This window comes from Ascaphus truei, chromosome 12 (assembly GCF_040206685.1).
Source record: "Ascaphus truei isolate aAscTru1 chromosome 12, aAscTru1.hap1, whole genome shotgun sequence".
Classification (NCBI taxonomy): Eukaryota; Metazoa; Chordata; class Amphibia; order Anura; family Ascaphidae; genus Ascaphus; species Ascaphus truei.
The window spans coordinates 52,611,506-52,624,610 of NC_134494.1; the positions used below are offsets into that span (position 1 = coordinate 52,611,506).

Here is a 13,105-nt window from a genome sequence, read left to right on the forward strand (position 1 = left end):
CCTGCTTCCAGAGATTCTTACCTCTGTAAGGCCGTGCCTATAGTGCCGTCGGGCGGTGGGGTCGTGACGCGACGGCCCTTGAAAAATCAAATTTTGCCAGCTTCAGGTTTTCGCGACGTCGCTTGTCGCCGTCTCGTGCACACTAAGTGCACGCGGCGGCGGCAATGTATTTGTTTTCGGGCGACGTCGCAACGCCGGCACTATAAGTGCGGCCTAATGGGTAAATGCCTCGGTCATGTGGGCCAAGAGGAAACTACACCGGATGACGTCAAGGCTTCCTATTGGCTCGCAGGACATTTTAAACGCTGCCATTATGTTAGGCACACAGTTTCTCTGACTGCATAGATACCGGCACCCCCCTACAGAGGAAACTATCTCTGGAAAAAAGGGATCTCCGGGGCAGAAATTAGCACAGTTCAGCTTTCAGAGTCCCCCTGCTTTAAATCTGTAATAAAAATGAATAAAGTGAAATCCGTATTGCTTCTTTAAGAAATTGTAACAGACTCAAGGATGGTGGAAAATATTATAGCCCGTTGAGGCGTTTTTGTTCTATTGTTATCCCAGTTCCATGCAAACTGTGCAGTCTCTCACAGTCTTTTTGCTTTTCCGTAGTTGTCCATGCCTGATAAGGTGTCAATTCCAGAGCGATATTTTGAGATGGAGCCAGAAGAACCACTCAGCACAGAGGAATTAGAAGCCAGATACCGTAAAGTGGAAAAGATAAAGACTATCCTTGCTAGGTCAAGGTCAGTGTTACATGGTCTGTTCTATTTTTGAACATGCAGTTTTTTTTGTTCCGCGTTCAACCTTCACTGAGGATTTAACCATCTTCCTTCCAAAATATGTTTATAGTTCAATGAGTTTTATTTCTTCACACCAAATCACACACACACAGGTCCCGCTACAGGTGAAGATTACTATGCAACAATAAGAAACCTAACAGAAAAGTGGAATGTTTCAGATCTTAGACAACATACTGAATCACAACAAAGGGGGTAAAAAGTGAGATATCTAAAAAGAAGCTATCAACAGTTGCCACTTTTGACTGCTTCTTTTTAGTTACCCCGCCTTTTTTTTCTTTATTGTGATTCAGTTGATTATTTATTCCCTGTGCTGCCAGATGAGCAAAATAGTTACATTATAATTAATGATATAATTAAATGCAGTATATTTGGTCGTGATTTATTTACACTTGTTGGTTCAAGAACTCTATTGCTACTAGAACGCCAGGTACAAAGTGTTTTATTTCACTTAAATGTGATGAGGGCCAAGATGTAAAAGCGAGTTCACCATCCATAGTCACCTGTTTCTGTGTACCTTCATTTATACCTTTCTGCTTAAGCAATAGTTACATAATAATAGATGTGGTTGAAAAAAAGGCATGCGTCCATCAAGTTCAACCTATGCTAAATTTAGACGACAGATACTTTATTCTATATCCGTACTTACAGTATATTGATCCAGAGGAAGGCACACAAACCATCCTAGTGACATATCATCTAATGATTCTCATAAGGGGGAAAATAAATTCCTTCCTGACTCCAAGAATTAGCATGGGAACAAACAAACAATGGGGGAGCATGGGATTAGAAAGACATACCGTATTTCCTCGATTCTAAGACGCCATCGATTGTAAGACGAACCATCAATTTGGCCCTTACAATCAAGGAAAATTACTTTTTCACTTACCATGTTCCAGGAAAGGTCCCATGTCAGCGGAGGAGGAAGCGGCGGTGGCGGAGGCAGTAGAGATCCCACGTCTGCAGATTGTTGAAGATGGACAGTGGGCAGGTGTGCGGCGGTAGAACAGGGCCCAAGCCTGCAGGCGAATGAAGATAAGAAGACAGCGGGCGTGCGGTGGCAGCAGGAGATCATAATAGCAGGAGAGCTGAGCAGGAGCAGAACGGAATAGGGGAGCAGCTGGGAAGGAGCACACTGTAACACCAGAAGTTGACCGGTGTCTGACTTCCGGGTACAGTGTGCCCATCCCCAGCTGTTCCCCAATGAAGCTCTGCTCCTGCTCAGATCTCCTGCCGCCACCTCCACCGCACGGCTGCTGTCGTCATATCTTCATTTACCTGCAGACTTGGGACCTGTCCTGCTGCTGCCGCCGCCGCCACCGCACTCCCGCCCGCTGTCCATCTTCAACCATATGCAGACGTGGGACCTCTCCTGCTGCCGCCCGCTTCATCCTCCACTGACATGGGAACTCTCCTGAAAGATGGTAAGTGAAAGAGGGGGTTATTTCTGTGGACACTTTTTATTTTGTATTTTTTTAATACATCGATTCTAAGACGCACCCCGATTTTAGACATGTGAAAATCGGAAAAAAGGTGCGTCTTAGAATCGAGGAAATAGGGTATACAATAATAATGGTGATGAATATTGACAGTAGTTCCAAAGGTGGGGGGCGGGTTGTAAATATAATAATACTTACACGGCCATGTGTAAGCAACCACAATTGGTGATCACCTCCTTGAGGGTGAGCTGTGCCTCTCCCAGGTAGATATAGCTGTATGTTGATAGGGTTAGGGGAAATGATATATAATCTATAAGGAATCCAAGAATTAGCAATCAGATTATTCCCTGGATCAACATCCTTCCCATAAAATTATTATTTATTTATTTAAGTATGGGCGATAGGCAGCACACCACCATAACTGGAGAGAACTTTTTAATGGAAGTGTGGTACATGACAAAATCAGGTAATATGCTCATTGAAAAATAAGAATTTGTAATAATGGATCATAAGATGATGCAACAAGCAGTGCCACAAATTAGGCTATTGAGAGCGTGACCCGTCAAACATATAAATACAGTATCAACAAAGGGAGGGAGATGGGGAAGGAAGGGAAAAACACAAGAGGGGAGGGGGGAAAGGGTATAAGAAAAACAAGCGTAAAAAGATGGAGGGATCAATACAAGGGGAACAACATTTCGGGGCTTAAATCGCCCCTTCAAGCCCTTTGTCACATTTTTATTCCTCCCCTGTTACTCAAGAGCACTGCAGGGAGTGGGGAAATCCCATGATAAGTCCTGGCAGGCCTGCTCTTACCAGGGCTTACTGCCAGGTAGGGCAGACTGGTAGCCAAGAACCAGTCCTGGCTACACTCTCCCTCTGGTGGAAACTCCCATGTCCTCACTAGGACCGAAATTTGCAGGGTACCATCCTTCAGATGCATAACCTAAACAAAACAGAAGAAATCAATAACGGTACTATAACGGTAGTATAACGGTAGAATAACAGTAGTATAACAGTATACAGATACATACAAGCTGTAATATACAGTAGTTAAACATTATTTCAGCATTCCGTAATTGGGTCCCTGGTTCCTTCTAACATGATGAACCTATTTACTCAGTAGAAATGCTCAGTGTCTGGTTTGCTGACAAGTGCCCCAGTACTATCGGGCACAGTTACAGAAAATACCCTCTTAGGGTGCCGTTCGGATACATATTCTTCCCGGTCCATGTATATGGATCTTCCAACCTTCCACACTCCAACTAGTAGGCAACCCTTTCTTCGACATGGTAGAACGTACTCCTACTATGAGCAGTAATGTAGGCTCTGATTACATCAATCAACCACTGCTCTCGATTTTCATCAATTTCCCGCATGATTGGTTCTGGCACATACAGGTACTCAAAGCCTTGGTACTGCCTCTTCCGCTGCACTACATGCTCAGCTCTGCTGATTTTAGTTAGCCGGTGACCCTCCGTCTGGCCTGGCAACACCCAGAATAAGGGTTCCTGCACCAGTGGTTCACATTATCGCAAGATTACTCCCTTGGGCTGCAATATCTCTAGCCTGGTCTCATGCTCCCTACGCCGGATCACTTCTGCCGTTTGCTCTGGCCCAAACTCCCCCTCCACCCACCTGTAATCCACAATGTCACCCTCCTCTAAGATGAATCTGGTGCACTGCATGTACGGGACATACCCCTGGAACCTGGGATCCCACCATGGTAGGGACTTAACTGGGGCCTCTATAAAGATCCTGACCCTGAGGTAGTATGGGAAGAAACACCGGAGGTATCGGAATTCACCGACATTGCATACTTTGAACCCCCAGAAATAACACTGCATGCCATCTCATCGTCCTCATCATTTGGACACCCATCCCCAAAGTACCAATCCTTCCAATCTTGAGAAGGCATTGCGGACTTCGACAGGCTCCGGGCCCGCCGCTTTGAGTTCTTGGAAAGGAATGGCCTGTTCAGCACAGTAGAAGTAGCGTTACTAGTCGAAGGGCAAGGGGCTTTACAGTCTTAGAGTCTCTATCAGTGTCCTGGTTTGTGAGCCCACCCTGACTGGGTACCAGCGCTGTGCTGGCTATATGGGGTTCTTTGTCTTTGGTTTAGGATTAAGGTCCGCTAAATAGTCCCTGTACTCAGCCAACTATGCGGGGCTAAGAGCCTCAACACTCACCGGAGTCATCGCCATCTTATAATGTAGGTGTTTCCGGAGAGAGTCCATAAATAGCCCTCTTTTATGGTGGTGAAAGCGGCACTCGGCGGAGCGGGAATTGGCCGTTCCTCAAAAGTTCCAGCGGTTGCAGTAGTAGTGACGTCATCACTGGAAGGTCTCACGAGATCCTGATACAGCTCCAGGTCCCGCACCGGAAGTGCGTAGACATCCGGTTGTTGCACGGGTGTGTCATTGTCATCGTCTCCATCTGCGTGGTCCTCGGCACCGGATGGCACCTCCATAGACGTAGTGTAGTCACTGGCAAGGCTGCTGGGAACCTCCATGATCTGGAAGTTCCTCCACCGCTCAGGTCTCACTGTCACCATCATGAGCACCGGACTCCGCCGTCGTTCGGAGCTACTGGTAGGGGTCTGTTTGTCTGCAGCATCGGTAGAGGCACTCGGCACAGGCCGAAACACCACTGATGACAGCCGACTACTTTTGCTAGACGAGGGTAGGGACACTTCCGCAGGGGAGTGGCGCTGGATCATTTCCATGTCATCGGCGGCAATCGGCAGGGTTCGTTCTCCGGCTCCTGCACCTCTAACAGCGGTTCCTCATCACCCCAAGCAGTCACCTTACCCGGTTTCTCTTGGGTTGGTTCCAGCTCGCTGATTGTCTCTGATTCCTCTGCGGAGACCGGGTCTTAAACCATCTCAGAATGATCATGTGTGTATGTGGAACCCCTAGAGCTTGCTCGGAGGCGCACGAGCCCTCAGGAACCTCCATAGTTCAGGTAGTTGTGCAAGCAGTATCGACCACCCAGGTATTAGAGTCGGTCGGTCGCATCCTTTTCTACGAAAGCCATAGACCACAGCGGCGTGGGCTTTAAGAAGCGTAATTCGGATCTGCCACAATTAGCTCCCCATATCAGGTTGCCATCTGGGAAATCACACTTGGGACAGAGACATTTGAGGTACCTCTTCCCTTCCATCTTCACTACAAAGAGGCCTCCCGGTAGATGGTAGTATGCAAAGTCCATCTCGCTAGACTTGATCAGGTCTTTCTGTAGGCACGGACACAGGAGTGTAATGGTAGGTTAACTCCTCTCTCTTGCCAGACTCCGAAGAACTGAGGGTGCGTTTGGCCACATCCGGATCCTCCCTTGTCTTCAGTAGTCATTGTGTATTGGCTGTCACAGGACACCCTCATTATGGTGGAGATTAGAGGTGGGGCACACTGGGAAGGGGCGTGACCCTGACTCTTGTCTGAGCCAGTCACATTGCTTGGGTGGGGTCCTGGCTTTCGCGCCAGACCCTTGCAGAACTTTGCAAGAAAAGGTGTGCAGCTTTCCTTCAAGCCTCCCATACAGTTCCCAGTCTTGGTGGGAACCGCCATTTTAGATGGTGCGACTTACGTGGTGCATTCCCAGGCAAGGGAACCTCCATTTTGAGCACAGAGTCAATTCTCTGACCCTGGGTGTGACGCGATTCCGGCAAGAATCCGTTCCTTGTAGGTCTCCGCAGCACATGGTTAGCTGTCTACCGAGAGTAGGTTATACCCCAGGCTAGCAAAGCTCCCTCCGATACGCTGCACTCGTTCACGGTCCATCACAAGTACTCTGCGGTTCCTGTCTAGCGACAGCTAGTATTACTCTGGGCATTCTTCCAGCAAAGGGGCATAGGCACCAAGTACATCAGGCACCCCTCCTAAGACACTCCCTAGTAATACTTTTACACCACCCCATTTGCCCTGACCCCCTAGTCTCCTTCAGTTGCTGGGCCGCAGCAACTAGATCCTCTCCAGACGCCCTTGGCGGCATCAGTCACAGGGTGACTTTGTACAGTAATAGCCTCTTTGCTTCCACACAGTTCACCTGATTAGGTCAGCCCAGGTGGTAGTTTCGTGGGGGGGAAAGTGGGCCCTGGTTATGGTATGCCGGGGTACCCTGGACACTACACCTAGCTTCCCTCTTTCTCCAGCACTTGCTCTGGAAGCCTTGCATCGCTGAAACCCTGTCCAGTTGAGCAGTATCACAGCAGCGCCTACAAATGTAACAGTGTTTGCCCACCCGATGGGAGATTCTGCCATTACAGTGTGTGGTGCATGCTACCTGTTGGTAAGCAGGAGGGCTGAGTCGTCTGCCGATGGTTGTGGGGACACAGGACAGGTTTCTGGGGTACATACCTTGCATGGTTCTCTAGCAGTGCAGCGCATCCATCTTCCGCAGACTCCAGATGTATGGATCCAACGAGAAGAGGTGGTGCAGCTGCCTTGCAGGAAGGAATCAGACCGGGACTGGATCACAGGTAAGTGCAAAGGCTTTATTGACACATAACAGCCAAACGAACCACTCTTAACGCGTTTCGCACGGGAGACCGCACTTTATCAAAAAGTACTCTTTGATAAAGCGCGGCATCCCGTGCGAAACGCGTAAGAGTGGTTCGTTTGGCTGTTGTGTCAATAAAGCCTTTGCACTTACCTGTGATCCAGTCCCTGTCTGATTCCTTCCCGCAAGGCAGTTGCACCGCCTTGTCTCGTCAGATCTTCTGTTTCTCACTCCGGTAGGAGCACGCTGATGCCACCCATGTCCATTCCCTGCCTAAACAGTAAGTTATTTCTATTATTCTGGTCCCACCCATACAAGACTTGCCTCATGCCAGAGGCTATTGGGGAGACCTGACCACTGTTGTTTATTGTGGCTACGTGGGAGTTATTATATTGGTCACGCCAGTGGTGGGATTCAGCCGGTTCGCACCGGTTCGTGCGAACCTGTTACTAGGATTTCTGACGTTCGCCGAACCAGTGCTTAACAGGCGGCAGGGGGAGATGATATCCGGTGGCGGCGGGAGATGGAATACAGCGGCGGCGGTGGTATGCGACGGCATGCTTAAAGTATTAGCCGGTAATAGAATCACTTGAGGGAGAGTCAGAGCAGGACTGCATGGGAGGTGCGCCATCTATCAGCCTGACCCGGTACTTCCTGTCTGCGGCTGCTATAGAACGCTCCTCTCCCCGTGGTGCTCCTGCTCTGACTCAGGAGATTTTTACTACCGGCGAATTCTTTAAGCTGGGGGAGCTCAGTGCCTGTGTCCACCCAGGTAGGCATGGAGGGGAGAAGGACTGGGAGTGATGTGAGGGGGGCTGGGAGTGATGTGAGGGGGGCTGGGAGTGATGTGAGGGGGCGGGGCTGGGAGTGATGTGAGGGGGGGAGCTGGGACTGATGTGAGGGGGGGCTGGGAGTGATGTGAGGGGGGGGGCTGGGAGTGATGTGAGGGGGGGGCTGGGAGTGATGTGAGGGGGGGCTGGGAGTGATGTGAGGGGGGGACTGGGAGTGATGTGAGGGGGAGGGCTGGGAGTGATGTGATGGGGCTGGGAGTGATGTGAGGGGGGGCTGGGAGAGATGTGAGGGGATCTGGGGGAGAGGTGAAGTGGGCTCTGGTCTCTGTCCCCCCCCCACGTGCAGTTCTGTTCAGCTGAATAAAACATTAAAAAAAAAAACATAAACATAAAACATTTACCCGGCTCTACCCCCTTCCCTCCCCCGCCCCCCACCTTTCCCCCTCCCCCCCCCCGTGAGAGGGTACCTGTTAATAAAAAATTTGAATCCCACCACTGGGTCACGCTGACGGCTATTGCGGTTCAGGGGTGCGCAAACTGGGGGGCGCGACCCCCAGGGAGGCGCGAGACTGCCGACGGGGGGTCGCGGGGTTTACAGAGGCCCCGCGCGCTTGCCGAAGGCACTTAAATTAAGTAAGTAAACCTAACTTACCGTGGCTCCGGCGGCTTCCTCCCTGCATCACCATGGCAACGCGGCGTCAAAATGATGCTGCAAGGTCATGTGACGTCACGTTGCTATGGCAATGTGACGTCATGACGCCGGAGCGCGGGTAAGTGGGGGTTGGGGGGGGCGCGGGAGTGAGGAGACCGCTGGCAGGGGGGCGCAGGGAAAATAGTTTGCGCCCCCCTGATCTAGACATCACTCATTTGCTTTGGTCAACACTCAGAAGCGCCACTAGGGGGTGTGAGACTCCCATTCTCTCTCCAGATGTGTGGAGGCGATCTCCTACGATAGAAATGATTACCTCTCCTCCCCAGTAAGATCACACACCGGGCAGGAGGTACTGTATATGAAACAGGAACGGTTTATTCTGTCAGCACAGTCGCGGCAGGCTTCTGCCCAATGCAGTCTCTGGCTCGGATATCCAGCTGTAGGATGGCCCCTGGACCTGCACTATGGGTCAAGGGCCCCCGCAGCAGTCCTATTTCTTCCCTGCCCCTCTAGCAGAGGCAGGAGAAAGGTACACACTCACTCTCCCCCAAGGGGAAGAGGAACAGAGAAGGCCCAATGGTCGGGCAACCTGTTGCGTGACCTGCCTCTCAGTGGGGAGAGGCACTAACTCAATTTGTGCGACAATCCCCTTAAGTACAGCCAGAAGGAGGGCACCAGGTCTGACCCAGGATTGGGCAACCCAGGCCTGGTTCCACCTCCTCCCCTGTCACTCAAGAGCACTGCAGGGAGTGGGGAAAACCCATGATAAGTACCGGCAGGCCTGCTCTTACCAGGGCTTACTGCCAGGGAGGACAGACTTGTAGCTAAGCACCAGTCCTGGCTACATGGAGGTGGTGGCTTCCTCCTGCGGCACTACTATGGAAATTGATTCTTCCCTGGTAAACACAGAGGCAAAGAATTTGTTTAATACCTCTGCTTTTTCCTTATCTCCATTAATCTGCCTACCCATCTCACACTGAAAGGGTCCTATATTTTCTTTTCTCATTTTTTTGTTATTAAGGTACTTAAAGAACTTTTTAGGGTTGATCTTACTTTCTATTGCAATCCTTTTTTCATTATTCATTTTTCTAATTGGATTGTCATTTTGCAATTTTTGTTATATTCCTTATAATTCTGATACGATGCCCCCGTCCCTTCTGACTTCAAATATCTAACCGCCTTCCTCTTCTTGTCCATTTCCTCCCCTACCTGTTTATTTAGCCACATTAGTTTTGACATATTTCTTTTATACTTATTACCCAAGGGTATACACTGATAAGTGAGCTTTTCTAACTTAAAGACTGCCCCTTTATATTCTACATTTTTCCCAGTAAAAACATCACCCCAATGTATTACTTGTAGATTAGCCCTCAGTTTATTAAAATCTGCCTTTCTAAAGTTTACGGTCTTTGTTGAACCCAAGTAATCTGTTTTTTGATAATTTATTTGAAAAGTGACCATGTTATGATCACTATTACCCAAATGTTCCAGGACTTGAATATTTGTTCCTTAATATGTACTCTGATTTGCCTTAGAACTTGACCTGCAGCCCATAGTGGCTTTGTCCATAGTGAAAGCGAACGTGAGTGCTACAGTGCTTCTTGTCTCGCGCAAGTTTTCCTCTCTGGCGATGTGTGGACTGTAGGTTTTTGGGAAGTGGTGAGCGGCTAGACGCGGTCATGACGTGGGGGGGGAGGCGCATGTCAAGGAAGTGTCATGCATGAGAACACACCTTTAGCAAATAATAAAATCCATAATGCCATGCTATTTACAGAAGTATTCTGCAAACATATAATGTATATACACTGTGATGAATGAAAACATGCCTTGTTAAAAAAATATTATAAAATGTGATGCATTGAAATAAGCATTGTACACATCAATTTAAAAAAAAAATCACATCTATATACAAATAATGGACAATACATCAGAAATTTCTCTCCATAAATTATCATTGATATTTCTGTCATGGTATTAATTAAAGGTTCATGTTTGTAAACCTCAGAAATCAAATTTTCAATAGTTGAGTTGGCCATATTCTCACAGCAAGCACAGCTCAGCTGACAAAAAGTCCTTTGAACAGTACCTGGGCAGAATTAGCTTACTAAATTTTCGTTGGCTGTTAGCCGCTCACATGACCAGGCTGTCACGCTGCAATAGCAAACAAGTTTATCTCCGCTGCTTTTGGTATCCTTGTATCTCACGTGCACATGCATGCTCGCGCTCACTATGGCCATGCGCTTTGGAATACACACATTTGTTTGTAGCGCAAGCTATGTAGCTCGCTCCGTATCTTGCACTATGGACGAGGCCTAATCCAGGAGTGGCCAACTTGTTTCCCAACGGGCCGCAATGGCATTTGCAGTGGCCCGTGTGATCAGCCTCTTCTCATGCCTGCATCTGCACACGCCGCCCTTCTGGCATCTGCAGCGGGAACGCAGGGGATCTGGGGCCTCAGTGCCATGCAGAAGTGGGGCAGGCCCCCTCTCCAGTGCTGATGGGTGCGTGGGCCGGTGTTAGATTAGGTTGATCCCTGGAGTATCCCACTGGTAATTACACACCCCAAAATAAACATTTTCAAGGACGGGGGGAGTGGAGGATTTGTGTGTGGAGGAGAAGGACGTGTGTGTGGAACGGGGAGGAGGAGAAAGATTTCTGAATGTAGGATTGTAAAGGGTTGGAGGAATTGTGAGTGGGGAATTGAGAGTGAATAGGATGGGGGAAGTGAGGGAGGTGGGAGAGTGAATGAGCGGATGGGATTAAGAGACGAGAGAGGGTAAGGGGGATATAGGGGAAAAGTGAGAGAGAAATACATTGAGGGAGAGGGTGAGAGTGGCGCGGCAGGGGCTCACAGGGCTGCTGACACTGGAGTCCCAGTTGGAAACACTAGTCCTTGGCCCTGGTACAGCTGTCGGCGGCCCTGCCTGCTGCATACAGGCTGCTGTCCTTCCGTCCCGGCAGTCCTATGGCGGGTAGGGGGGAGGGGGGGAGGACAGTGGACCCCAAAAATGTTTTTGCCCATGTATTGACCCGGTGAAAAAAAAGGTCGGCTACCACTGCAGTAAACTCCTCTTCTAGTTCCCTCTGCCAGGATATTTACTCAGGCTTTTGTCCTGTCGCGTCCGGCGGCGCGCGCTACTCACCATCTGATGGTATCCTCCCGAGCAGGTCCCAGTCCCTCCTCCCTGCACGGCTGACTACATGCTGTGACGCGTCAGCCGCCAGGGGATGCAAGAGAATTGTAATCCCAAGGGGCGACGCGTCACATGGTGTGGCTGTGAGCCGAGGAGGTGGGGAGGAGAGGGGGGGGGAAGCAGCTGCAGCACCAAGGGAGCCCCCCTGCTCTCTCCCACACACTTTCTCCTCATACTCTGTGTCTGCAGTGTCAGCAGATGCACGGGGGGGGGAGGGAACCCCTGGCACAGTGTGATGGCCCCACCCCCAACATCATTGCCATGCCCACCTGACCCATTTTGGCCACGCCCCCTCCCCCCCCCCCCCCAGCTCCTGCTCCCTACAGACAGCAGATCGCAGTCAAGTGCCTCTCCACGCGCCGCCTGTCTGCAGTGCGGGCGCGTTGTCTGAGGCAGCGGGGCCTTAGCCTTAAGCATAATTAGACCTGTTACCCTGCCCCCTGCACACTTGTTTCTAATATTGACAATGCAGCATGTTGCAAAAAGACATGAAGAAAACTAACTGATTTGCCTGCAAATACAGCAAGTGGACAAACCTTTACTGCTGTACTCCTGTTTATTTAATTGTGGTGTTCTGCTGTGTATTTATTGATTGCTTTAGGTCTTGCTTTCTCCTATGTATATTTAGCATCCCGCAGTAAAAGAGCAGTATTACATTAGAAGCTTAGTACTGTTTGTTTATACAGTAGACAACATGTTCCATAGTATCATTACAAGACCTATTTTCCAGAAGTTCACTTTTTTAAACTTTACAATAGATATAGAGTATTTGTGTCTATTATACTAGTCATTCCTTGGATCTGTGAAACCCTTTGGAGGGAGTGTCTGCAAAAATATCTCAAGCCTGTCCATAGAAAACCCTTTGACTGTGATAAGGCAATTTAGCAACTTAATCTGTATTAATAAAGTGCACTATGTATTGCATTGGGCATCCCATCATTATATTTACTTACAATGAAAAAAAAATGCTTTTCGGTCATGGATGATTGGAGCCAAATGTACTCAAACATCTACCACGTTTGTTCCTGTTTCCCTGTAATTTCATGCACCTCTGTTCATGCTGTAAAAACTAAAATGTGGATCAATCCTTTGCTGTCATGCAAGGCCACTACAGAGTGGGTATAGGGACATTTACATGCGAGGCCACTACAGAGTGGGTATAGGGACAATTACATGCAAGGCCACTACAGAGTGGGTATAGGGACATTTACATGCGAGGCCACTACAGAGTGGGTATAGGGACATTTACATGCGAGGCCACTACAGAGTGGGTATAGGGACATTTACATGCGAGGCCACTACAGAGTGGGTATAGGGACAATTACATGCGAGGCCACTACAGAGTGGGTATAGGGACATTTACATGCGAGGCCACTACAGAGTGGGTATAGGGACATTTACATGCAAGGCCACTACAGAGTGGGTATAGGGACATTTACATGCGAGGCCACTACAGAGTGGGTATAGGGACATTTACATGCGAGGCCACTACAGAGTGGGTATAGGGACATTTACATGCGAGGCCACTACAGAGTGGGTATAGGGACATTTACATGCGAGGCCACTACAGAGTGGGTATAGGGACATTTACATGCAAGGCCACTACAGAGTGGGTATAGGGACAATTACATACGAGGCCACTACAGAGTGGGTATAGGGACATTTACATGCAAGGCCACTACAGAGTGGGTATAGGGACATTTACATGCGAGGCCACTACAGAGTGCGTATA

At 49.2% G+C, this 13,105-nt stretch overlaps 1 protein-coding gene across 8 annotated transcripts in view; it reads left to right on the top strand.

Annotated features, from left to right (window-relative positions):
• PLEKHA7 (pleckstrin homology domain containing A7) overlaps nt 1-13,105 on the top strand; it is a 326,584-nt gene that overhangs the window by 300,185 nt on the left and 13,294 nt on the right. For all 8 annotated transcript variants that reach the window (XM_075567721.1, XM_075567722.1, XM_075567724.1 and 5 more), the window contains one exon: nt 613-746. In XM_075567721.1, coding sequence (XP_075423836.1) covers nt 613-746 — 134 coding nt within the window. The remainder of the gene's footprint in view (nt 1-612; nt 747-13,105) is intronic.